Genomic DNA, 24,715 nt, shown 5'->3' with positions numbered 1-24,715 from the left:
AGGGTGTGGCTTGTCTCTCTTAATGGCCCTGAAAATAAAGTAAGATTTTCGAAAGTTCATACTAATCACCTCAATACAGCCTCAAGGGGTTTTTCTAGTGCTCGGTATGAACACTCGATAATTTCTGCAGACAAGCACTATAACTGTGTATGCTGGTGGGAGGGGTGGAGCATCTGAGATTGGGGAGGGAGCCTTCTGAGCACACTCTCCAGAAGGGTAAGGTAAAGTGTGCCGTCAAGTCAATTTTGACTCCTGGTGCCCACAGAGCCCTGTGGTTTTCTTTTGGTAGAATACATGAGGGGTTTACCATTGCCTCCTCCCACGCAGTATGAGATTATGCCTTTCAGCATCTTCCTTTATTGCTGCTGCCCAATATAGTACCAGTGGGGATTCAAACCTGCAACCTTCTGCTTGTTAGTCAAGCATTTCCCCGCTGCGCCATTAGGTGCCCCCCTCCAGAAGTGTACAAAACTTAAAAGTTTTGAGAAGGGCTCAAACTTATCCAGTTTTATAGCAGGCAGGCCTCCATGGACAGAATATTCTCAGAACAGGGACTGGTTCAGTCCGCTCGACTTTCAAATGCAGAAGGAGGAGGCATGTAGGCTGATGCCGTACCACCAACACCTAACCATGCAGAACAGTAGGCAGTACAGATTAAAAAGTAGAAATATCTGCTTTTAGAAGGGACTGCAAATTTCATTTGCATGACTCGCTGCTCGTGGCTTGTTTCTTTCTAAGACAAGGAGGACAGGAAGGCTAGAGACTTCAAGAGAAGGTGTGAATGGCTATGAAGAATATTTGGTTGCCATGAAGACCCTGTGCCAGTCAATATCTCTCAACCCAAGCTACCTCGCCGCAGGGTTGTTGTGAGGATTAAATGGGGCAAGAAACATGTACTGAGCTCCTTGGAAGAAGGGTTGAAAAAAATATAAATAAACACAATCAAATTTTAGACATCATTATGAGCCATCAACTTCTGGGTGAATAATCAAGAAAATCCAAAGTGCTTCCAATACACTTCTTTGTTGACCAGCTTAGTTTACAAAAGCTACCAGGAATTCTCTGGCCACTCTAGTCCTAATCCCACATTATGTTCAATGGATGTACAATCTGTGTACTGCATACACCAGTACAGATCCATATGCAAGTACAGTTATTCATATGTTATGTTGAACACAGGTAGCCAAGTTTTCTTTTTCAACTAATGTATGTACAGTCATTCACACAAAAACATGTATGAATGTACGGACACATGCACATACAAAGTAATTCCTGTACAGAGCTAAGCTTTCAAATTATAACCAATGGCACAAAACAAGAATTAAATGAGAGCACGAAAAATTCAGATGATATGACCCACCATTTAAAACACATTACGAATACAACAAATATTTATTTACTGCTTTTCAACAAAAGTTCCCAACACGGTTTACACAGATACAAATAAATAAATAAAATGGCTTCCTGTCCCCAAAGAGCTCACAATCTAAAAAAGAAACAAGACAGATACCAGCAACAGCCACTGGAGGGATGTTGTACTGGGAATGGATAGGGTCAGTTGCTCCCCCCCTGCTAAATAAAGAGAATCATCACTTTTAAAAGATGCCTTTTTGCTCAGTTAGCAGGGGTTCTTAATGGAGGAAGTGGGCGAAAAAGGTTAATACCATTAAGAAAAATACAGTGACATTAACATCTGTGATGGTCTTTCTGTGGTTACCCTACAGGCACCAGGTATTAAAAGCATCTGGAAAGCCAATGAGCCTCTAATTGCTGGGCAATTGGGATTCTTCTGTATCTGTTGAAAAAATGTTCTCCATTTGATAACTGGCCTTATGAGGTGATCCAAAGTAAAATGGCTTGATATCCAATAATAGCAGCATTACAAATGGTGTCAAGCAAGAAATCAGCATCTGAAGTGGAAAGACTGTTATCCTGTATGGCAATTGCTGGAGGCAATTAGAAACATTAAATGGCTAAATACATAATCCACTCATCTCCTTGTTTCAAAATAAAGAAGTATCTTTACTATTCTCTCCCTAAAAAGTGCTCTTAACAAGTTCCTGTTTTTGAAAAGTGTTCATGTAAAAAGAACACTCAGATTGTAAATATGGCATATCTGCCCAACTTACCAGAATGACGATGATGCTGCTCTTCTAGGAATTCCATGTCAAGCATAAGGTCATCTTCATCCAAGTCACAGGAGCCCAAGTTATTCAATACATCCTGCAGAATGAGAACAAAAGAGGAGTTTAGGAAGGAAGCTAATTGAATGCAAAGGAAAAAATATCTACAGTATGTATGCATTGGTGTTAATGTGGGTAGGAAAATATGCTTCCATGCCCGTGAAGGTGTATACAAAATGGATAGAATAAGCAAGATGTTTTCTTCATTGCAGTCAATATACAAAGATTTCACTTGGAAATCATGCCTATAAATCAGGCATTATACCGCTATTGGATGAATAGAGCTAGGGACTAGCTCTATTCAGACATAACTCAGCAACCATGTACTTGTAAGTACATGCATCCATTTTAAAAGTGAACCTAGGTATAGGCTCTCTTAAATGCAGGGTATATAAAATGTAAATAGACAGTGTCCCCTGAATCCAGATAGTCCAGCACTCTGTTTTCAGTGATTGTCAACCATGTTTGTTAATTGAGAACGAACAAAAAGCTCAGATGAATTCACATTCAAGCTCTGGGAAATGTGCCCCATGGTGTGAACACAGTGTGTGCATTTGAGCTTGAAAAGCATTCTAATCCTTCATTTATAGATGGATAAAAAACAAATTCACAGCATGTGAGAAGGGGTTCCAAGGGACTCAGACGGTTTTTTTTTTCTTCCCTTCCCAAACTACCATTATAGGCCATACTGCTTTGTAACCTGTGTGGTGTCAGTCAAACCAAATTCACAACAGGGGGAGGGTTCTAGAAGACTCTGATGTGTCCCCCGCCCCTAATTCTCCATGTTGGTTCAAGATGGAGACGAAAGTATAAGCAGCAATCCTATGGAACTCATGTGCTTACAGTTACATACAAACTAAATTCACAGCACATGGGCAGGTGTCCTAAGTAAGAGTGGCCATGTTAAAAGAAGCAGAAAGTAGACTCAGTTCTCTCAATTCTACTATTCCCCTGCTACACACAAAAGCAGTTTGCAAGCAGCATGGAAGATATGCTGCTACACCCAAACCTATGCCTACAAAGGTTCTTGTGGGAAGGGGCTATAGCTCAGGAGCACATACTTTGAATGAAGAAGGTTCCAGATTCAGTCCCTAGCATCACTAATTAAACCAGTTTCAGGAAGCAGGGCTAGAAAAGACCCTTCCCAGAGATACTGGAGAGCTGCTGCCAATCAGAATAGAAGGCACTGGGTTAGAAGGACCAGTGGTCTGGCATGGTATAAGGTACCTTCATCTTCTGATTTTCCAGCATCTCTTGATGAGTATGCATTGTGACTAGACTACGTAGAATCTGGGAATAGAGGATATAGTTAATGCCTGACACTGTGAGGCAGTGACCATCACTATTTTTCAAGTGGGACGATGTTGGCAACAAATGTTCAGCGTGAGAGCCATGTCTCACTCTCAGCGCTGGGAGGGCCCTTTCAGAGAGATGGAACCCTCTCTTACAAGCTCTAGGAGGAAAGCACTGACAGGGGCTACACTTCCCAGCAATCTGAACGTGCCTTCCAAGATGGTGCAGGGGCTCAAAAGGGCTCCATTTCCCTTAGAGGAGCCCCTCGGAGCTGGACAAAAACATGGTGTGAATGACCATCTCCACATGGTGCCAGGGGGACTGTGCAGAGCATTCAGCTTTGGCCAAAGCTGCTCACATGCCCAACAAACAATTAGTCAATAGGCTACACTTAGGGTTGATGGGGGCCATCAATGGCCCCTGGACCTTACAATGAAGAGCACTGCTGTAAGGCAACACATTTGAACAAATAATTTCCAATAGGTGAGATGCATATCATCTGTTAAGCAGAATTGTCTCTTTGGCATACACCAACCTTCATTTAGAGCTCAGAAATTCCTGGACTCACTGCTGTTAATTCAGTTAACATTCCTTAATTCCAACCATAATTGTACCTTCCTCTTTTAAGCCTATCATGGCCAGGCACATTCACAGAGAGTTACAACACTATTTCTATTTTCATCCCTTTTCAACAACAAGAAGCAGCACATTTTTAGAGAAGAGGCCCTTACAATGCTTTAATTCAAAGTCTTCCCATTAAATGCTTTATGTTAATTAGGAAAGAAGAAAAGGAAACGAAAATTTCTCATCAATGTTCCAAAGAAATGCTGACAGATGAATGCCGACATGTCCTTTGTTTCTCCCTCCCCTGAAAGGCTTAATCACTACTTGCAGAGAAATACTTCAGCAAAAGGTTTAATAAAACTCTCCATTGACTTTGGAATAGCCCCTTAGAAACTCTAAAACACAGCTTTCCTCTTCCCAGTGTCTTCCTTTGGAACACACACTGACATTAACCCCTGCTGTGCATGTGGAATGGGGCTGAAGTGTGAAAATAGAAAAGAAAATAGGAACAAAAATAAATAAGATGGCTTCCTGTCCCAAAAGGACTCACAGTCCAAAAGGAAATATAAGGTAGACACCACCACCAGCAACTGGAGGGGTGCTGTGCTGAGGGTGGGAAAGCATGGTTGTTCTCCCCCTTGCTAAATATGCGTCACCTCTTTGCTCATCTAGCAGGGACAGGTTCCCAAGGGCTGTTTCTTTCTCCATCCTAAATTAGTCTCACCAGTAATCCCATCTCATCAGGGATCATATATTGAATGAATCTTTGCTCAGTTAGCAAATTAAAAGACACATTCGCATGAGGCTGCAGCACAAGCAAACCAAAACCAAACAAACCAGAGAGCACCCTCACCAGACTCCATGTCTAAACAAGGTTTTCTTGGCCTTGTCAAGCAGGCAGCAACCCTTGGGAGCAGGCAGTCCCTCAGATACCCCAGGCCCAAACCGTTAAGGGCTTTAAAGGCCAAAACCAGCACCTTGGATGGACCCGGAAATGAACTGGCAGCCAGTGCAGCTCTTTCAGGATGGGTGTGATGTGCTCCCATCGGGCAGCTCCAGATAAAACCCTGGCTGCCGCATTTTGCAATAGCTGCAGTTTCCAAATATTCTTCAAGGGCCCACATAGAGCGTGTTACAGTAATCCAGCCGTGACATGACTAAGGCATGGGTAACCATGGCCAGATCTGCCTTCTCGAGAAAGGGACGCAGCTGGCGCACTAGCCGAAGCCGTGCAAAGGCACCCCTGGCCACTGCCTCCACCTGAGCTTCCAAAAGCAGAGCCGGGTCCAGTAGTACCCCCAAGCTGCGTACTTGCTCCTTCAAGGGGAGTGCAACCCCATCCAGAACCGGTAAAATCTCCTCATCCCAATTGGCTCTCACAGGAACATAGGAAACTGCCATATACTGAGTCAGACCATTGGTCTATCTAGCTCAGTATTGTCTTCACAGACTGGCAGCGGCTTCTCCAAGCTTGCAGGCAGGAATCTCTCTCAGCCCTATCTTGGAGAAGCCAGGGAGGGAACTTGAAACCTTCTGATCTTCCCAGAGCGCCTTCATCCCCTGAGGGGAATATCTTGCAGTGCTCACAAATCAAGTCTCCCATTCAGATGCAACCAGGGCAGACCCTGCTTAGCTATGGGGACAAGTCATGCTTGCTACCACAAGACCAGCTCTCCTCTCCTACTGACCAACAGTACCTCCGTCTTGTCCAGATTCAATTTCAGTTTATTAGCCCACATCCAACCTATAACGGCCTCCAGCCCCCGATTCAGGACATCAACCGCCTCCCTAGGATCAGATGACAAGGAGAGATAGAGCTGAGTGTCATCTGCATATTGCTGACAACTCAGTCCAAGTCCCCGGATGACCTCTCCCAGTGGTTTCATGTAGATGTTAAACAGCATGGGGGACAAGATCGAACCCTGCGGGACCCCACAGGCAGTGGCCACGGAGCCGAGCAGTAGTCCCCCAGCACCACCTTCTGGACCCTCCCCCCAAGAAAGGACCGGAACCACTGCAACGCAATACCTGCGATTCCCATTGAACCTGGGACCTTCGGCATGCTTAGCAGGTGCTCTGCCACTGAGCTAGAGCCTCATCACCTGGTTTGCCTGAAATTAGACATCTATAATTAAAATCTGTGAGGGAGTGGTATCCACTTCTGTGCTGCAAATAGGATAGGATATGCCGAGATTAGTAAATTTTTACAACACACTCAATCTTGGCATGTTGTACCTGTTGGAAGTTAAGGACTATGCACGGTCTCTTGTCTCAATGACAGTGGAGGACAGACTAGTGAGTCAGAGGGCTAGAGGGTCAAGACATTGGTCATCCTTTCTCTACTGCTCTGACACTATCCCTTTGGAATGCAGATTGCTCCTCTTAGGGACTAACTTCCTTCCTGCTTTGCACTTCCTCTCTCTTTTCTCTTCCTGTTTCTTCTACCTTGCAACATGCAAGCTCCTCTCCCCTGCACCATGTGTGCAGAGATGCAGAATCATCTGCATCCAGCTAGATAGATAGATTAGAGATCCTAACTCCTCACTTTCCTATCTAGAATGGAGTTCTCTAATAAATACAATTTATATTGATTTGAAACTATGAACTGGCTCTAAGTTACTTTACTCTCAGCATACACGCATGCCTACTCAATTCCGCAGTGTTGTGCCTCTGTGCACTCTGCTATAATGAAAAAGGGATTCTCTTACCACAGAGAATTCCCAACAGTTCCTGACACGAGAAGTAGTGTTTGCATGTTTGCCTGGGGCTGAGGCAGTGTGGCCAAACTGTCAGTTCCACACTACTTGTGAAGACAGCCATAACACTAGAGTCATACCACTGTAGGGGATCTTAGAGGTCTTTTGGTCCAGATCTGAGTGAAACTGGGAGATACAAAAAGAAGGAACACAGGGGCAAGTAGAATAAGGATAGGTAATGAGCACCTTAACTTTTACTTGAAAGGCAGAGGTAATACATATTAAGGCTATACTCACAATAATTCCCAGGGTGGGGAGGGCGAGGCGGAGGGAGGCAGGTAAGAACCTACCTCCCACCGCCACCACCCGCCAGATGATCATTGCCATTCCCTTTGGGATGCTGCCGCACACCCACATGATCCATACTGCATGGAGCAGCGCAGATCTCTGGAAGCCAGGACTCATTTTCCCAGCATCCAGGAATCCCACAATGCATCACATGATGTGTGCAGTGCATTGGGGAATTCCCCTGGGAGTTGAAACCTGATTCTGTGTATGCTCAGGCTATGTGCAACCCGAGCATACACACGACCCCATGCCTGGGGTAAAGGGCGTGCTTGCACCCTTTAATCAAGGTAAAAGCCTGGGTACTAAACTTGGGCTTGTGGGGGTGGCAATGCCTGCATCGGCCTCAATCCTAGTGTTGGACAAGAGCATGCCTCCCCAGATAGGGCTTCCCTAACCTATGTGTGATTGCTTGTGTGCACAGTCTCATTGGCTAACTTGTCCTATTAATTTCAATGGTACTTGCATTGGGTAACTAGAAAGTGATCCAATAGGCTCCATCTAACTATTTGGTTCTGCAGGAGCTGAAGTCATAATCTTGCTATCTGGTATCATTTGAATTGATATGCTGGAGACTGAACTTGATGCTTATGCATGCACAGAATGTGCCCAAGCATAAGCCACATTTCTTCCCATTTCCCACCTATTTGCAAACAAATTTGCAAACAAATTTGTTTACAAACTTTGATCTAGATCTCGTTCATTTGTTCCATGAATGATAGGCCTTCAATTTTACCCTCCCATTGCTGTCTGCCACTGCTTGTTTACTATCGCCAATGCACAAAATATTTCTTGTCTCTCTGTATGATCCAATGTTCTCTTATTCAAATTATGCAAAGTAGCATCCAATTACAGCAATATTGTTACAAAGTCTTGACTAATGTTTGTGACATCTGTGCTCTGATTGCAAACATTATAATTAATCTACATCCCATTAATACCAGATGTTTATTAACAAGTTCTTAGGCTTTCATGGTGTCTGGCTCCCTGTTTGGCAGTAAATTTTGGTTACATTTAAATGTACCATCTTTGAGTGTAAATAATCATTTGGATTATTACATATAGACAATTTTATCAAACTATAGGTTGCTTACCTGTAACTCTGGTTCTTCTAGTGGTCATCTGTACTTTTACACAAATGGGCTATGCGCAGAGACCTCATTGAAACCTAACAAGCTCAATTCTCCCGCTTCGGGCAGGGACCCCGCCCCCAGCCGCTATATGCGGCTGCACCATTCCTCATCCCCTCAGTCACAGAGTCTTCAGTAGATCCTACAGGCAGGGTGTGTAAAAGTAGAGATGACTACTAGAAGAACCAAAGTTACAGGTAAGCAACCTGTAGTTCTTCTACACGGTCTCCGTCTTTTACACAAATCGCTGCATAACAAGCAAGCACCCAAGGAGGAGGGAAGAAACAGAAGCAATCTGTAATCTGCCAGAAGTATTTATTTCAGAAACAAGTACATCAACTGAAAATTGACTGCAGGACACTCCTGCTAAATACAGCATCATTCCATGCCCTGGCATCAATAGCATAATGACAGATAAATGAGTGGGGCAAAGCCCAGGTAGCTGCCTGGCACATAGCGTCCAATGGGACCGCACGATCAAAGGCAACAGAGGCTGCCACAGACCTAACTGTGTGCACCTTAATGGTAGCAGGAAGCTGCTTATGAGCCAATCGATAGCAAGTTAAATTGTAGAAACTACCCATCTTGACAGGGATTGGGCCGAAACTTGAAGATCCTTACAAGGCCCATCATAAAGAACGAACAAGGAAGGAGTTATTCTCCACTCAGCAGACCTCTGGACATAGAAAGATAACGCCCTTCTAACTTCCAAATGATGCAAACTGTCAAGGTCTGGCCCAAGGCCAGGAAGTTCTCGGCTCGGCTGCACGCTGTCGGCTGAATGACGAACGTTGAATCTCAGCAATGAGTCGGAGTTTGGAGCTGTAATTTATGGAGCAAGCCGAGAGCTCCCAGCTGGTAGGAATTCACGGCTTGTCAGCCTTCAACAATAGCCGTTTGCTCCTCCTAACCGCTTCTAATTGTGTCCTGTGTTTAGAACACCAGCGTTGTTGCGGTGTCAGCGGTGTTCCAATGTCTAGTTCACCCTCTGATTGGTTCCTCATGCTTACTGTTGACTCAGGCTGCTAAGCCTGTTCTAAATCATCAGCTGGATTTACTGCAGCTGTCTTAGGAACGCTGACAGCCGGGCTCTGCCCTTCAGACATTCCTGACTCGGCTGGAAAGCCGACAGCTTCCCCTTCCTCCTCGCTGTCGGAACTCGAGGGCATGACACAACCTTCACTCTGCATCTGAGGAAGGGTTTTGGGAAAGCATAGGTAACATGACCTGTGATGTACATAGATACCACCTTAGGAAGAAACTGGACATCTGGCCTGAGCACAACCTTGTCCTTGTGGAACTGAAGGTATTAACCCTCAGGGCCCGTAACTCATTCACCCTCCTAGCGGAGGTAACGGCCACCAGAAAGGTGACCTTCCAGGTAAGGAGACGGGGTTCGATTGAAGCCAAAGGCTCAAAGGGAGGCTGGAGAAGACCGGCTAAAACCACAGACAGATCCCAGGCTGGTGACATGACCGGATCGTCCGGCAAAACATGGGACAAACCCTTTAGGAAACTCTTCACCACCGGGCCCTTAAACCATGAAGCCCAGGTTGTTGGGGAATGTGCCACAATGGCAGCTAAATGTACCTTAAGGGATGAAAGCTTCAAACCAGACTCTTTAAGGGACAACAGATATGTGCATATGTTTTGTACAGAAGGATTAAATGCATCAAACTCATGCAAAGAAGCAAACGAACAGAAACAAGTCCACTAGTGATCATAGGACTTCCTCGTGGATTGTTTTCTGGCTGCGCCCAAAACTTCCTTGAGTCTCAGTGGGAAGTCAGCAGGACCTGCTAGGCCGTCAGATGGAGGGGCCGAACATCCTGGTGGAGCAGCCATCCCCCCTCCCATGACAGCAGGTCCGGTAGGGTGGGAAGGCGCCTCCAGTCCACCGCCAGCCGCCTTACAGCCAGAAACCAAGGCCTCCTGGGCCACCACGGGGCTATCAGGATGGCCCTAGCCTGATCCACCCTCAGTTTGTGCAGCACCCTCGGAATGAGGGGGAACACATACAGTAGAGAGCCCATCCAAAACAGGACTAAGGCATCGCTTATAGACCCCTCGCCTTCCCCTCCCCTGGAGCAATAGAGGGCACATTGAGCATTGTCCCAGGAGGCAAAAAGGTCCAGAGTCGGGACTCCCCATTTTACAAATATGTTCCTGAAAACACCCCGGTCTAAGGTCCACTCATGGGAGACCACCGTCATTCTGCTCAAGGTGTCCACCTGGACGTTCAGGGAACTTTGAATATAGACCACCTGAGGTGACACTGCATGTGCCACGCACCAGTGCCAAAGGTCCGGAGACAGGAACAGAAGGCTCTTTGAAGACATGCCGCCCTGTAGATTGTCGTAGGCCTTCACCATTGTATTGTCCATTTGGACCATCACTGAGCAACCCCCAATCACGGGCAAGAATCCCTTGGAAGAATGAATATGGCCAGCAACTCCAAATAATTGATGTGCTGGGTCCTCCCCCTGGGAGACCAATGTCCACTCAAGTGAAAGCTCTCCAGGTGCACCCCCCAACCGAGCTCCGACATGTTGGTCGTAATCACCCATTGGGATCGGGGAGCCTGGAAGGGGGCACCGACGTTCAGATGTTGAAACTTGGCCCACAATGCCGCAGTTGTCTGCACCTGGCGAGGGGGCGTATGCTCCAAATGGTCCGGATCCCGAAGGGGGTCAAATACATCCAAGAACCACCTCTGAATGATGCGCATTCGAAGACGTGCCTGAGGTAGTACATAAGTGGTAGCCGCCATATGCCCCAATAGGCGCTGTACCAAACCGACACAGCCTTCTTTTTCTTCAGTATAGGAGGGAGGTGTTGACCCGCTGGCAAATCATGAGGCAACTTCGTCTTCTTCTTCTTCCTCTTTGGTATCAACACCGAGGGATTCGGGGAAGACTTTGGTACCACGGGCACAGAACACTTAGGGAGGTCTTCTGAGCGCACTGGCTCACTTGAAGCCACCAAAGGATGAGCATTAGGAGGTGCCAAAACCAGTATTGGGGCCGGGTTTTCGGCCTCCACAGGAACAGATACTGAATGCTCCGACTGCACCGATGAACCCATTTCAGCGGATCGCTTCAACAGTAAGGCTTCCAAGGAACGGAAAGCCAGATCCCACAGGGCTGCACACAGGCAAGAAGCCCTATTTCTGCGAGCCTGCTTCGTAAACTTCTGACAATGAAGACAGGTCTTGACAATGTGGGATTCCCCCAGGCACAAGAGACACTCAGTATGAGTATTGGGGGAAGGGATCTTAAATCTGCAACAAACACATTTTTAAAAGTCCGTCGTGCCTGGCATGAATGCTGTAGGCCGGCCGGCCGCCACATTCCGTCCCAGCCGGGATAGGAGCTCCAAAGAAGGGGGAAACCTGCAAAAAAACCAAAATGCCAAGGAAAAACCACTACTACGTGAAAGTAATAAAGAAACAAAGAAAGAAAATAGAAGAAAATAGAAGCAGGGAGAAAAAACAACAAGGGGGTAGATATATCCTATTTGTTGTCGAGCTGCAGACTCCACAATGCTTACAGAAGCGCAGACGATGAAAGACTGAGAATATGAGGAGTGGCACAGCCACATATAGCGGCTGGGGGTGGGGTCCCCACCCTGGGGTCCCCACCCAAAGCAGAAGAATTCAGCTTGTTAGTTTCCGACAAGGTCTCTGCACAGACGCATAGACCATTTGTGTAAAGGACAGAAACCACGTTGAAGAACCTGAACTACCATTTTGTGCCTCAAATAAATAGTTTCAGTTAATTGTCTTAATGATGCATCAGCACAGTTCTTAGTCCAACTGGTGTGGAGAGATAATTTTACTTCTTTAAAACATGTGTAGGAGAACCCCACTATCCACTGGTGTTCCGTTCCACGGGGGGTTAGAATAGTGAAACTGTGAATAACCAAGCATTAGAGCAACGGGAATTGTGGGGGTTAGGTTCCTGAGGCAGCAAAAAACAGGAGAAAGAGGACTGAAAGTGGGGGAAATTGGGCAGGGGAGAAGTGCCCTACCATGCTCTTTGTATCTCCAGCTGTCCAGGAATGCCCCCCCCCCCCAAGTCCAAATCGCAGTTTCTCCCATGTTTCAGATATCCTGCTGCCACACCAATTCAAACCCAGCAGTTTGAATTGGGCCCAGAAAAGAAGTTGAGCCAGTGGAGTTATTTAAATTAGCACCTTTGCCTTCAGGATGCATTCTTGACACTCGCCAAAATCCAAGGGAGGAGGAGAGCTGGCTTTCCAACAGCAAGCATGAATTATCCTCTGTGCTACACAGGCTGAGAAAGACTCCTGAGTCTGAAACCCTGGAGAGTTGTTCTCAGATTTCTGGGATGGGGCTGTAGCTCAGCAGTACGTCATCTACTTGCATGCATAAAAACCCAGGTTCACTCCTTGACATCTCCAGGTAGTGCTGGGAGAGACGCTGAGAAAGAGTTTTCTGCCTGAAACGTTGGAGAGCCACTTCCAGTCAGGAATGAATCAATGGTCTGACTCAACGTAAGGCAGCTTCCTAACATTCCTATCCAGCCTAACAAAGTACTAGTGCAATGTTGTTGCATAGAGATCTACAAATCGATTCTAGCTCAAATCAATTTGAGCTTGAAATGGGGCGTTTCAAGCTTGAAACAAAATGCTCTTAAAATAAAGGGCCTGTTTCGAACTAGAAATGAAACAGCCCCATTTCAACTTAAAACATTTTGAGTGTTTCGAACACTATTTTGAAGCCTGTTTCTCCAGGGAGATCTGGTCTACCAATTGGGGTTAGAGGGTAGACTAGGCCTCCGCCCTGGACTTAGCACATTGGACCACCTTGGAAGGTTGGTCTACCCTCCAACGCACAGAGACCTAAGTTTTGGGCGGTATAAAAATATGTTAAATAAATAAAATATGTTAAATAAAATGGTAGATCAGCTCTCCCCGAGAAACAGGTAGTTTATGGCCCGGGATTTCCACTTTGGCATGGGTTCACATAGTTAAGCTAATGTTGGTAACCCACTTGAAACCTAGATTCAAACATTTGTGTGAACAGGCATATTATCTGTTTGTTTGGACCCTTTTGTTTTCATACACCAAGATCCTACAGAACACTACCATAGTGCCTGAACAGTGGGAGATTCCCAGAGTCTAACAAGTACCCCGCCGCCGCCGCCGCCTCTCCAGCCATTTATCAGAAAGCAGCCACATAAAACTAACACTATAGCTCTATTCAGACATTATTTTCCAAACACAGTATCCATGTACAGCAGCCAAGAACAGAATTTCTGACCCGGCCCATTACTCACTGCCTACTTCCCACCACTCACAGATATGCCAACATTCGTTTGAAGAAGCAAATGCCGTTTCCATGATGGTGGGCATTTCCGTGATTGGAATGCTCTAGTGCCTGCGCCTCCAGATCATAGAAGCGCCCATCATCATGGAAACAATGTTTGCCTCTTCAGACAAATGCCGTTTGGAATGCTGTTTACTTTCTGATTGTACCTTAGGACTCATTTCAGATGTAACACTTTCAATCCAACAACCTTGATTTGTTGAACTGGGAATGAACCATTCATGAGCTCCTTCTACTCATGCACTAATTTCTTCCCCCGCGTGCACCCAGCTGAAACGAACACTCCCATGTAGAACAGAAAGGGGAACAGTTACCTCCCCTCAGAAAATTTGTGAAAGGCTAAATTCACACAAACACATACTTAACAGTCAGTGGAGCTATTCTGACGATCAGTAGAAAGTGGGCTAAGGGTGCTTAGCCCGCTTTCCACTGATCGTGAGACTCACCGGGCTCACAGCCGAGCCCGGTTGAGTCAAAGTGGGTCACCCGCCTTTGTAGCCCTCCACTAAGCCCGGGTTAGCGGAGCGAGTGTTCCGCTAACCCGGGCTTCCCGATCGTGAGTAGCCATGCCGCGGCTCCACGCTGCGGCTACTCACGAGTAGCCCCCCGGAGGGGAGGTGAAAAGCTACCTCCTGGCTCCAGGGGTCTCCCCAGTATGCCCTGCGCATTCACGCAGGGCATACTGCAGCTTCCAGGGGCTGCGCGGCCCCCAAACTCCCCAGTTCCCACCAGCTCCGTCACGGAGCCGGCAATCGTGTGGGCGGCCGATCCGGCTGCCTGGGGCTCCTGCACTGCTCGTCTGCGGGTCTCACGGCCAAAGCGGGTCTCACGGATCATGAGACCCACCTCTGTATCTATGTCTGCAGCATAAGGATCTTGAACAAATGACAGAAATGTTTCTAAAACATTTAATAACACAATAATTGTATAAATAAGGACCCCAAGTATTTCAAAGATTTTAACTAAGACATGAGGCATATAGCCAGAAAAAGAACCCAAAAAACACTGAAAAAGGGAAAACCTTTAAGCCATTTAAAGCAATGTTAACTCTAAGAACTATAACTGAATAATTCATGGGTGTAATGAAACGTTTCCCCTTCTGGACTCTTCCACATACTTCAAAGGGAAAATGAAATTACATGAAAACCAGGAAATAGGAAGAAGACTTACAAATGCTGATTTCATTGCTGACATACCGAGAACCTCTGTGTATTTAATGTAAAGCTTTTTGGATGCCTTTCATACAGTATCAGCAGATTAAATGTATTCGGTTTCTGAATACGGCCATCAAATAATCATATTTTCTAGTGGAATGCATGAGATGTTCTGGAGGAAAAATGTAAATCCTGTAATACTTGGTAACTTAAAGTTTCTGTGGCCCAGTAAGATACGGAAATTGTTTTTAGGAGTATTCAAGGCTCAGAAGAAGAAGAAATATCAAAATTATTGGCAAAAGCTACCTAGTTAATGATTCTAAATTATAATATAAGCATAGGTTATTTCACTTCTGGTCTATTAGTTAGCAACAAATAATGTGTTTCTTCACTGAGCTCCAGACAGCTTAGAAGAAGAATAATGAACTCTCACCCATAATGAATCAAAGAAAACATTGGTTAATCCAATAATTAATTTTTTTTTTTAGTACTGTTCAACCAGGAAAAAAACAAAAGGGGGGAGGGGGAATGGCACTTACAATACTGCTAGGATAGACATTTTATTGTATTTTTTAAATTTATTTTTATTTATTTACATTTTATATCCCGCTCTTCCTCCAAGGAGCCCAGAGCGGTGTACTACATACTTAAGTTTCTCCTCAGAACAACCCTGTGAAGTAAGTTAGGCTGAGAGAGAAGTGACTGGCCCAGAGTTACCCAGCTAGTATCATGGCTGAATGGGGATTTGAACTCGGGTCTCCCCGGTCCTAGTCCAGCACTCTAACCACTACACCAAGCTGGCTCTCTTTTTTGAAGACCCAACAGGTCCAAGGATCCCAAGGCATAGTCTGAGAGCCACATGATGCAATCCCCTTGTTCAAGTTAAGCAGATCTAGATCCATGCCTGGATGGGTGACCACCCAGGAACCCCATATATGTAATATAAATGTAATAAACAGTATTTTTTCAACAAGTACTAAGATACATTCATGGGGTGTGCTTTTTTATAGACAGAAAAGATCAGAATCCCAAGTGACAGGTCCATGCAGATACACAAGAATGTCTGCAAATCTTCTAAGCATGAATTCCTGGATGCAAACTGATCAACTAACCAACCGACATTCTGTGGGACATGACAGATGCTAACATAAATGCTGACAGCTTATTTGAATGAGCCAGGATATCAATTGATGAGTTCCTACCTGGAAATGCTAATAACACTTGACCATCAAAACATGCATACTCTACTGAAAAGTACAAGTTTACTATTTTAAAAATCCAATATTCTCCTAAAATGACAAGCAGCCCAATGCCAGCATTAGGATCCTACCAGGGCTGAAAAGCAACTTGAAAGGAAGCGCCTGGCAGCTGTGGAATGACTTAAAAACACTTCCGACCAGTCACAAACTGCTACTTAAATTGGAAACAATAAATGCAGGGCTGCATGACACCTCTGAGGTCTCTTTGAAGCATATTTGGCTTCCTATATGATAAGATCAGTAATGGTGGGAAAGCTTCTCCAAAAAGATAACTTTGCCCACCATCTTTGTCAACCAACTTTACCCATCTTCCATTTCAATGAACTGCCAAAGTAGAGAGTTGGTCACATCCATGCAAATCATAGAGGAGAACAGAGGAGGCAGATGCCCCACACAAACTGTGATTAAGCACGATTGCATACCTGCAGAATCTTTTGTAATCTGCAAGGGCTATCTGGTAGATGCTTAATGGGTTCCCTGACAGACAAGTCAACTTGGGAACAGTTCCCTAAAGACAGGCAGTTTGGAAATTACTGTTTTAGAAAAATCATTTATAATGGACACATCTTCAGTGCATTTTTTTTGTTGGGGGGGGGCAGTGAGTGTGTGTGTTGAAAACACATTTTCCATAACACTACATAAGAACAGTCCTGCTGGATCAGGCCCAAGGCCTATCTAGACCAGCATTCTGTTTTCTGCAGTGGCCCACCAGATGCCTGTGAGAAGCCCACAGGCAAGAGGTGAGGGCATGCCCTTCTCCTGTTGTTGCTCCCCTGCAACTGGTATTTAGAGACATCTTGCCTCTGAGGCTGGAGGTGGATTCACAAGCATCCCCTTGTGCTCTTCCAGTGTTATGGCTATTTGTGAATTGGGAGACCCCCAAATGGGTCACAGAATGACCACAGTGGTGTTTCACCAATGGCATATCATTTATTTATTTATTTATTTATTTTTAAGAAAGAAAGGAACTGAGAAGGAGCAAGAATGGGGTGTGTGTCTGCACTACAGTATATCTATATTATTAATTCTCCAAGATGGGCCAGGCGTGGGGATGTGGTAGAAAGGACAAGATTGGCTGACAGAGTTTGCAAGCAGAAGCAGCTGATTGGGCAGTGGGGATTCCATATGCAGATAGGGAGGGGGATCCTGTGGCACTGTGGTGATTGGGCAGTGGGGATTCTCTATGCAGATAAGGAGGAGGAGCCTGTGATGGTTAAGGTCAGTTAGAATGAAACTGTTACTGGTTGGAAGATGTTCTTGATTGTAGAAGAGAGGAATCTATCTCTATATAAAAGGATAGTGGGCAGGGGTCTGTGGATTCATGAGGGAGGAAAGAACCCCTTCAGGAGAAGGAGGCTGCCGTTGTGTAAATTAGATAAGGAAACGAGATGAACAAGATCTGTTCACTCAGGGAGGGAGAGAGAGAGATAGAACATGAAGTGGGGGTGGGAAGAGTAGGGAAGAGCAAGTGGAGGAGAGAGAAAGAGAAAAAGTAGGGAAGGGGAAGAGAGACAGAAGGAAGGGCAAGGGACGGGCCCGAGCCTGTCAGCAGCCTGAGGGGAATGAGCGGTCATGGCAGCACTAGTAGCAAGGAAAGGCTCAGTCAACCACTGCTGCTGTTTGGGGCTACCGAGGCCATTGGCGGAGGGAGGCAGGCAGGCAAGGGATGGGCCCGGGCCTGTCAGCGGCCTGAGAGGAATGAGCAGCCATGGTGGTGGCAGCAGTGAGGAACGGCCCAGGTTCAGATCAAGGTGGGGAGATCTCTGGGGATAGGGGGCTGCAGCTTGGCCAATAGGTGGCAGCCATGCTTCAGCCACGACCAAGAAGGGTGAGGGGGGTGGAAGCAACGGGATGGAGGAGGAGCAGGAGTGCAGCTCAGGTGAAGGTGGGGAGATCTCTGAGGTGAGGGGAGCAATCAAGTACTAACTCGCAGATGCTCTAGAGCGTGCAAGAGTTCCATCATTGAAGCGGAGAGAAATAATGGCGGCAGTCAGGATGCAGAGGTGGAGGGCTGGCAGGCAAAGCCCCTCCGGCCAGAAGAGGTGGGTGGACGGCGGGCAAAGCCCCATCAGCCAGGAAGAGGAGGCGGTGGTGGGGAGAAATAATGGCGGCGGCAAGGAGGTGGGCAGACGGTGGGCAAAGCCCTACCAGCCGGGAGGAGGAGGTGGGAGGCAACGGGGAGAGCTGCGAGTGGAGAGAGCTGTGGGGGGAGAGAATGAGCGAGCGAGCTGCGGGGGGAGAGTGAGCGAGCGAGCTGCGGGGGGAGAGTGAGCGAGCGAGCTGCGGGGGGAGAGTGAGCGAGCGAGCTGCGGGGGGAGAGTGAGCGAGCGAGCAAGCTGCGGGGGAGAGCGAGCGAGCAAGTTGTGGGGGAGAGCGAGCGAGCAAGCTGCGGGGGGAAAGCGAGCAAGCGAGCTGCGGGGGGAGAGTGAGCAAGCGAGCTGTGGGGGGAGCAAGCTGCAGGGGGAGAGAACGAGCAAGCTGCGGGGGGAGAGAACGAGCGAGTTGCGGGGGAGAGCAAGCAAGCGAGCTGCAGGGGGAGCGAGCTGCAGGGGAAGAGAATGAGTGAGCTGCAGGGGGAGTGCGAGCGAGCTGCGGGGGGCGAGCGAGCAAGCTGCGGGGGGGCGAGCGAGCAAGCTGCGGGGGTGAGCGAGCTGTGGATGGAGCAAGCTGCAGGGGGAGCAAGCAAGCTGCGGGTGGAGCGAGTGAGTGAGCGAGCTGCGGAGGGGAGAGCAAGCAAGTGAGATGCGGGGGGAGAACAAGCGAGCCATGGGGGGAGAGCGAGCGAGAGCGCTGCAGGAGGAACAAGCAAGAGCACTGCAGGGGGAGCAAACGAGCAAGAGCGCTGCAGGGGGAGCGAGCGAGCGAGAGCACTGCTGGGAGAACAAGTGAGCGAGCACGCTGTGGGGGGAGCGATTGAGTGAGAGCACTGTGGGGGGGAGCGAGCAAGTGAGAGAGCTGAGGGGGGATGCCACAGGCTCAGTGCACAACTGTACAGATGCTCTGTGTGGGGTCAGCTAGTACTTCTTGGTTTTTGTTGCTGCTGCTGTTTTGCTTTGGTGTTTTTTGTTTTGTTTTGTTTTTAACTGTTATAGCTTCCCTGCCTATTTCCTGTTATAGCTTCCCTGGATCTTTGTAATCATACTGTGGTGAAGGTACTAAGAAAGAAGTGATCCCTACCTCTCCCTGGTCTGAAATCTACACAGGGTTGTAGATCATGACTCTTGGATTAGTCATGACTCTTGGATTAGTATTTCATTGCCCTGTGAAAGACTGAGAAGAGTCAAAAAAAGTTATGACATGAAATACATGTTTATCTTTCGGGGGGCTTTAAAACCAAAAGGATAGACTTTGTTTTTAATGGTCAGGAAATTTAGGACTGACTAGAGGAACTACTTTTTCACACCGTGCATAATTAATCGATGGAATTCTTTGCCATGGGATGTGGTGATGGCCACCAGATTGGGTGGATTTAAAAGGGGCTTAGATAGATTCATGGTGGACAGGTCTATCAGTGGCTACCAGTCTGGTGGCTGTGGACCACCTCCAGCCTCAGAGGCATGATGCCTCTAAATACCAGTTGCAGGGGAGCAACAGCAGGAGAAAGGGCATGCAAATACCTCTTGCCTATGGGCTCCCCAGAGGCATCTTGTGGGCCACTGTGTGAAACAGGATGCTGAACTAGAGGGGACTTGTGCATGATCTGGCAGTGCTCTTCTTATGTTCTAATGTTCTAAAGAAAGTGCCATAGAAGCACCCGATCTGAAACAGGACTGGGGCATGGGAGAGGGGGCTTAACCCTCTGCATGCTATGATCCTGAAGAAAACACCCTCCCACAAGATACAATTTGCCCCAAGAGAGAAGCTGCTATTTGAATCCATAACACCTTCCCTCCCAGGGCAAACAGCAGCTTCCAGGGAGGGAGGGAGGGGTTGTCAGGAATGTGATGCAGAGGGGAAAGGCTAAACCCCCTTCCCCGAAATGCCACAGCTCCAACCTGGATTAGCGCCCTCCAAGAACTGCCATTCAAAAGGGAGGGGTAAAGGGGGGGGGGAGACACATCTAATATAATGTCTGGTTTCTCCCAAAGAAAGTGGAGCATAATGTCACCCCAAAATTAAAACTAGGTCCTGTATTATCCTCTTTGCTAAGTAAAGTCCACCCTGATTTGCATTTGACTGGGAGACTACAGGTGAGCACTGTTAAAATATTCCCCCTAGGGGATGGGGCCACTCTGGAAAGAGCAGACAGTTCCAGGTTTCCTACCTGACATCTCCAGATAGGGCTGAGAGAGACTCCTGCTTTTAACCATGGAGAAGCCACTGCCAGGCTGTATAAACAATACTGAGCTAGATGGACCAATGGTCTGATTCAGTATAAGGCAGCTTTTTATGGTCCTATAAGAGTCCCGATTCTGAGAAGGTTGGAGTCTACGGCTGACATTCTGACTAAACTATTCAACAGAAGTCCTACTGAATTTAACTAATTTTTAGCGTGACTCCTAAGTAGTACTATTGAGTAACTCTGACTGGATGTCAGCCTATTCCTCTAACCAACAGAATGGGTAGTGTTAGATGCCTGCTTCCAATACTCCATCTTGTCAGCAGTTATTTCTTGCCCCATTGCACTGACCTGAAACAATAATTTAAAGAGGTCTCAGTCTGCTTTATGGTGCAGCTCCTGCTTTACTGGGTAGATTATGATAGTTCTAAAATATTATTGCTGCCATTATAATCACAATCACCATAAAGCAGTTTAAGAGGTTTGGCACATCTTTGCTGTCAGAATTCACTGTCCAAAAAAAGGGAGAAAAATATCCTCCATCAGAAATATCACCTTCTTTGGGATAAAATTCATTTATATTTTTACGGAAAGAAAAACAAAAACGATTCAATCAAATTTTTGTTCTCTGGGTAGAGGAGGTCAAGCAACATTCTTTCAAAAACATGTAAAACAATTAGGATCAAGAATATGTATGCCTCTCCTAAATTCTCTGTCCATCCAGACTGTCAACCACCAATGACAGCTTTTTATAGGGTCTTCGTAGATATCAGAAGTGACAAGCATGTCACAAACCTACTTTTTCACTGTGACAAACTGAGAGCTGGGTGGCCTGTCTATAGTAATCTATTTCATGAACTTGCCATTGTACCATGTTTGCTTCAAGTCAAGTGATTGCCATAAATGTTATCATTACCCATGAGGCACAGCTAGCCCAATTTTTGCCGATTGTCAGAACCACCAGACTCGGCTGTGAGCCCGGTGGTTCTGGAGCGGGTAACCCGCTCCGGAGCGAGCGCTCTGCAAACCTGGTTTTTAGAATTGTGAGGAGCCACGGCAAGGCTTCGCGCCGCACCTACTCACAAGTAGACCCCTGGAGGGGAGGCAAAAAGCCACCTCCAAGCTCCGGGGGTCTCCCCAGTATGCCCTGCACACTCACGCAGAGCATACTGGGGCTTTCAGGGGGCACGCAGCCCCCGAGCTCCCCAGCCCCCGCCGGCTCCAACTCAGAGCTGGCAATTGTGTGGGTGGCCAATCTGACCGCCCAGGGCTCCCTCCCCGCTCGTGAGCAAGGAGAGCGGGCTTAGCCCGCTCTTCCCGCTCACTGCCCCAAACCGGGTCTCACGGATCGTGAGACCCAGTCCAACATCTCAGGCTAAGATACTGTAAACAAGTTCTTGTAATTATACACTTCAGATTCTTACAACTAAAAATGTAATGTGTGGATGAAGTAAACACTTCTATCATGAAAATATGCTTGGAGAGCTAGGATTGGCTGCAGCTTCCTGGTAATTATACCCTTCGTCTCAAACCCAAGTTTGCTGACCACATAACGGGGCAGTTCAGATAATACTCTGACTGCCCCTCTTTATCTGAGGGGAGTGGGAGGGTCATGCAAACACCCCACACTCAATTAGACACTAGTGCATCAGGGAAGAGGGACATGCATACACACACTCCCACCCCACATACATACAATTAAAAGAGGCCAATTGAAGAATCATCTGAATCAGCCTGTTGCATGGAATGCTCTCACTGATTTTCGCACAATATGTTCCACTAAAGTTCAGGTCAAAGTATTTATTTCTTTGTTAGGTAGTTAGTTAAGTATTTCTGCCCCATGTTTAGTGCAATACAATAAAGCAGCGAACAAAATGAAAGAAAATTATAATGTAAACATCTATTGTAAACAAAGCATTAAAATAAACACACACTATCAAATAAAATCGCAGCATCCTATCACTGAGTAAAATGCCTCCTGGAACAGGAACATTGTGACCTTCCATTTAGAGGGAGAGGTAGCCAGGTTGGGCATCACCACGGAGAAGACCATATTTCCAATACCCATCAACTTAATTTCTGCTAATGGTGGACCAGATCCTCCATGGCCAGTCTTAAGGTTGAGGAAGGTTTATATGGAAGGAGGCCATCCTTAAGGCAACCTGGTCCCATATTGTTTAGGGCTTCCCTCCCTGCTATGTACTAGGATTGCTGCTGCTGCTAGCACAACTGCCACTGTATTTCTACAAAACGATATGTTTCCTCTGGTCTTACTTTGCTGCTTATGGAATGAGTTCTAGCCACCAGCCTCCTTTCCACACCAATGCTGTTATCTCATTCTGTACAAACACGACACTCACAGTCATGCACACAAAAGGCAACTGAGGGATGGGGGGGGCATGCTAAAGGATAAAAGCTTGACATTTGAGTAGAAGCCTTTATCAAATAATGATTTAATACCATGTTTACCAGGAAAGCAGGCATAGCCCCAAGTTGCTATGGAAACCAACAGAATTCCAATAATATTAAGCAATAGTATTAATATATATTACTCTAGCAAAGGGTCACTTGAAATTTCATTTACAAGGCTGCATATTAACTAACAAAGCAAACAATATAAGAGATAGGAAATTGCCATTACAAATTCATGTCATCTTAAACAAGGTTTTTTGGGGTGGCTTTTTGTTTTTTGTTTTTGTTTTTGTTTTGTTTTTGCAAAGTAACATACCAATTATTAGAATGTATGGATTGCAGCCAGTCCCCAATCATTTCCAAACTGTAGCCATTAAAGAGTGTTTAATGTTCTCTTCTACCTTCAAGAGCTGCTCTATGGTTTTATTTTTTCATACCAGCTGGTTCTGGATCCAAAGCTCTCCCTGGCGTCCCAAGTTGATGCGGTGGCCAGAGGTGTTTCCTATCAGTTTCAGCAGAAACACCAGCTGCGTCTGTTACTTGAATGAACAACCTCAAAACGGTGGTACATACAGTATGCTGGTAACCTCTAGACTGTACTACTGCAATGTGCTCTATGTGGGGCTGTCTTTGTACGTAGCCCAGAAACTGCAGTTGGTCCAGAATGCGGCGGCCAGGTTGGTCTCAAGGTCATCTCAGAGAGACTGTATTACTCCTGTGCTGAAAGAGCTTCAATGGCTGCCGATAAGTTTCCAGGCAAAATGCAAGGTGCTGGTTCTCTCTCTCTCTCTCTCTCTCTCTCACTCTCACTCTCACTCTCACTCTCTCTCGCTATCTCTATCTATAATTTGCTAAGACGTACCCGTGGCTAATCCCATGGGTGGCAGCTCTTGCAAGGGTAGGGGGAGAGGAATGTGAGCAGCCAGAGAGAGCAAGCAGCGGCCAGCCTGGCCACCAGAGAGGTGCGAAGAGCAAGCACTGGCCGGTCTAGCCACCGGGCAAGAACAAACTGGGGCCAAAGGGAGGAGAACGAACTGGGGCAGGAGGGGGGAGAATGAACTGAGGCTGAAGGGAGTGGGCAGAGAGACAGGAAGAACTAGGGGCACAGATGCTCTGCACCAGGTCAGCTAGTTACCTATAAAGCCCTAAACAGCTTAGACCCTGGGTATTTAAGAGAATGTCTTCTTCTCCATGAGCCCCGTCACCCATTGAGATCATCTGGTGAGGTCTGTCTACAGTTGCCACCAGCTCATCTGGCAGCTACTCAGGGACGGGCATTCTCCAATGGTGCCCTTGGGCTTTGGAATGAGCTCCCTGTTGAAATAAGAGCCTGCCCATTTCTGGAAACTTTTTAAAAGGCACCGAAGACATATTTGTTCACCCAGGCTTTTAATTAGATTTATAGATTTAATACTTTTAATGCTGGGTTTAAAATCATTTTAATATTTTAATCGTTTTTAACTTTGTTTAATTTTTATTTTAATTTAATATTTTTATATGTTTTAATTGTTTAAAAAATTGGTTTGTTTTATTGCTGTAAACCACCTAGAGACTCCGGTAGGGGGTATTATACAAACATGTTAAATAAATAATAATGAATATTTTTGCATATTTTTAAAACTGAAGATAAAGAAACTGGGTCCTTATAACCCAACCATGGACACATGCAACTACAGGTGCCAGGACCACAAATAACAAGGGCCACCGGTATTTATGTCTTCTGTCTTTACAATCATTCCTTGCCAACCACGGTTTTACCAACCGCAGTTTTGAATATATGTGAACAGGAAATTGAGGCAGGTCTTGCCAACTGTGACCCAAGCATCCATGGCTGGCAAGGTTCTTTAGTGATTGGGGGGATTCCAGTGATTTTGGGGGGTTCAGAGGTTCGATCTGCTCATTCCTCTTGGTGACCCTTGCTAACCCTTACTGAACTTGCTGTCCCTTGCCAATTTAAAATGCCTTTGAGTGATATGGTTGGGGAGGGGTGTCAAAAATGTCCAGAGGCTCGATCTGCTCATTCTTCTTAGTGATTCTTGGCTATATTACA

General features: G+C 46.4%; 1 protein-coding gene across 4 annotated transcripts in view; it reads right to left on the bottom strand.

Annotated features, from left to right (window-relative positions):
• Positions 1-24,715, bottom strand: part of CCSER1 (coiled-coil serine rich protein 1) — a 1,155,632-nt gene that overhangs the window by 886,297 nt on the left and 244,620 nt on the right. For all 4 annotated transcript variants that reach the window (XM_053252659.1, XM_053252661.1, XM_053252660.1 and 1 more), the window contains one exon: positions 2,130-2,223. In XM_053252659.1, coding sequence (XP_053108634.1) covers positions 2,130-2,223 — 94 coding nt within the window. The remainder of the gene's footprint in view (positions 1-2,129; positions 2,224-24,715) is intronic.

This window comes from Hemicordylus capensis, chromosome 5 (assembly GCF_027244095.1).
Source record: "Hemicordylus capensis ecotype Gifberg chromosome 5, rHemCap1.1.pri, whole genome shotgun sequence".
NCBI lineage: Eukaryota > Metazoa > Chordata > Lepidosauria > Squamata > Cordylidae > Hemicordylus > Hemicordylus capensis.
Note: the sequence above shows the minus strand (reverse complement) of the source record. Positions and strands in the feature narration are given on the sequence as shown.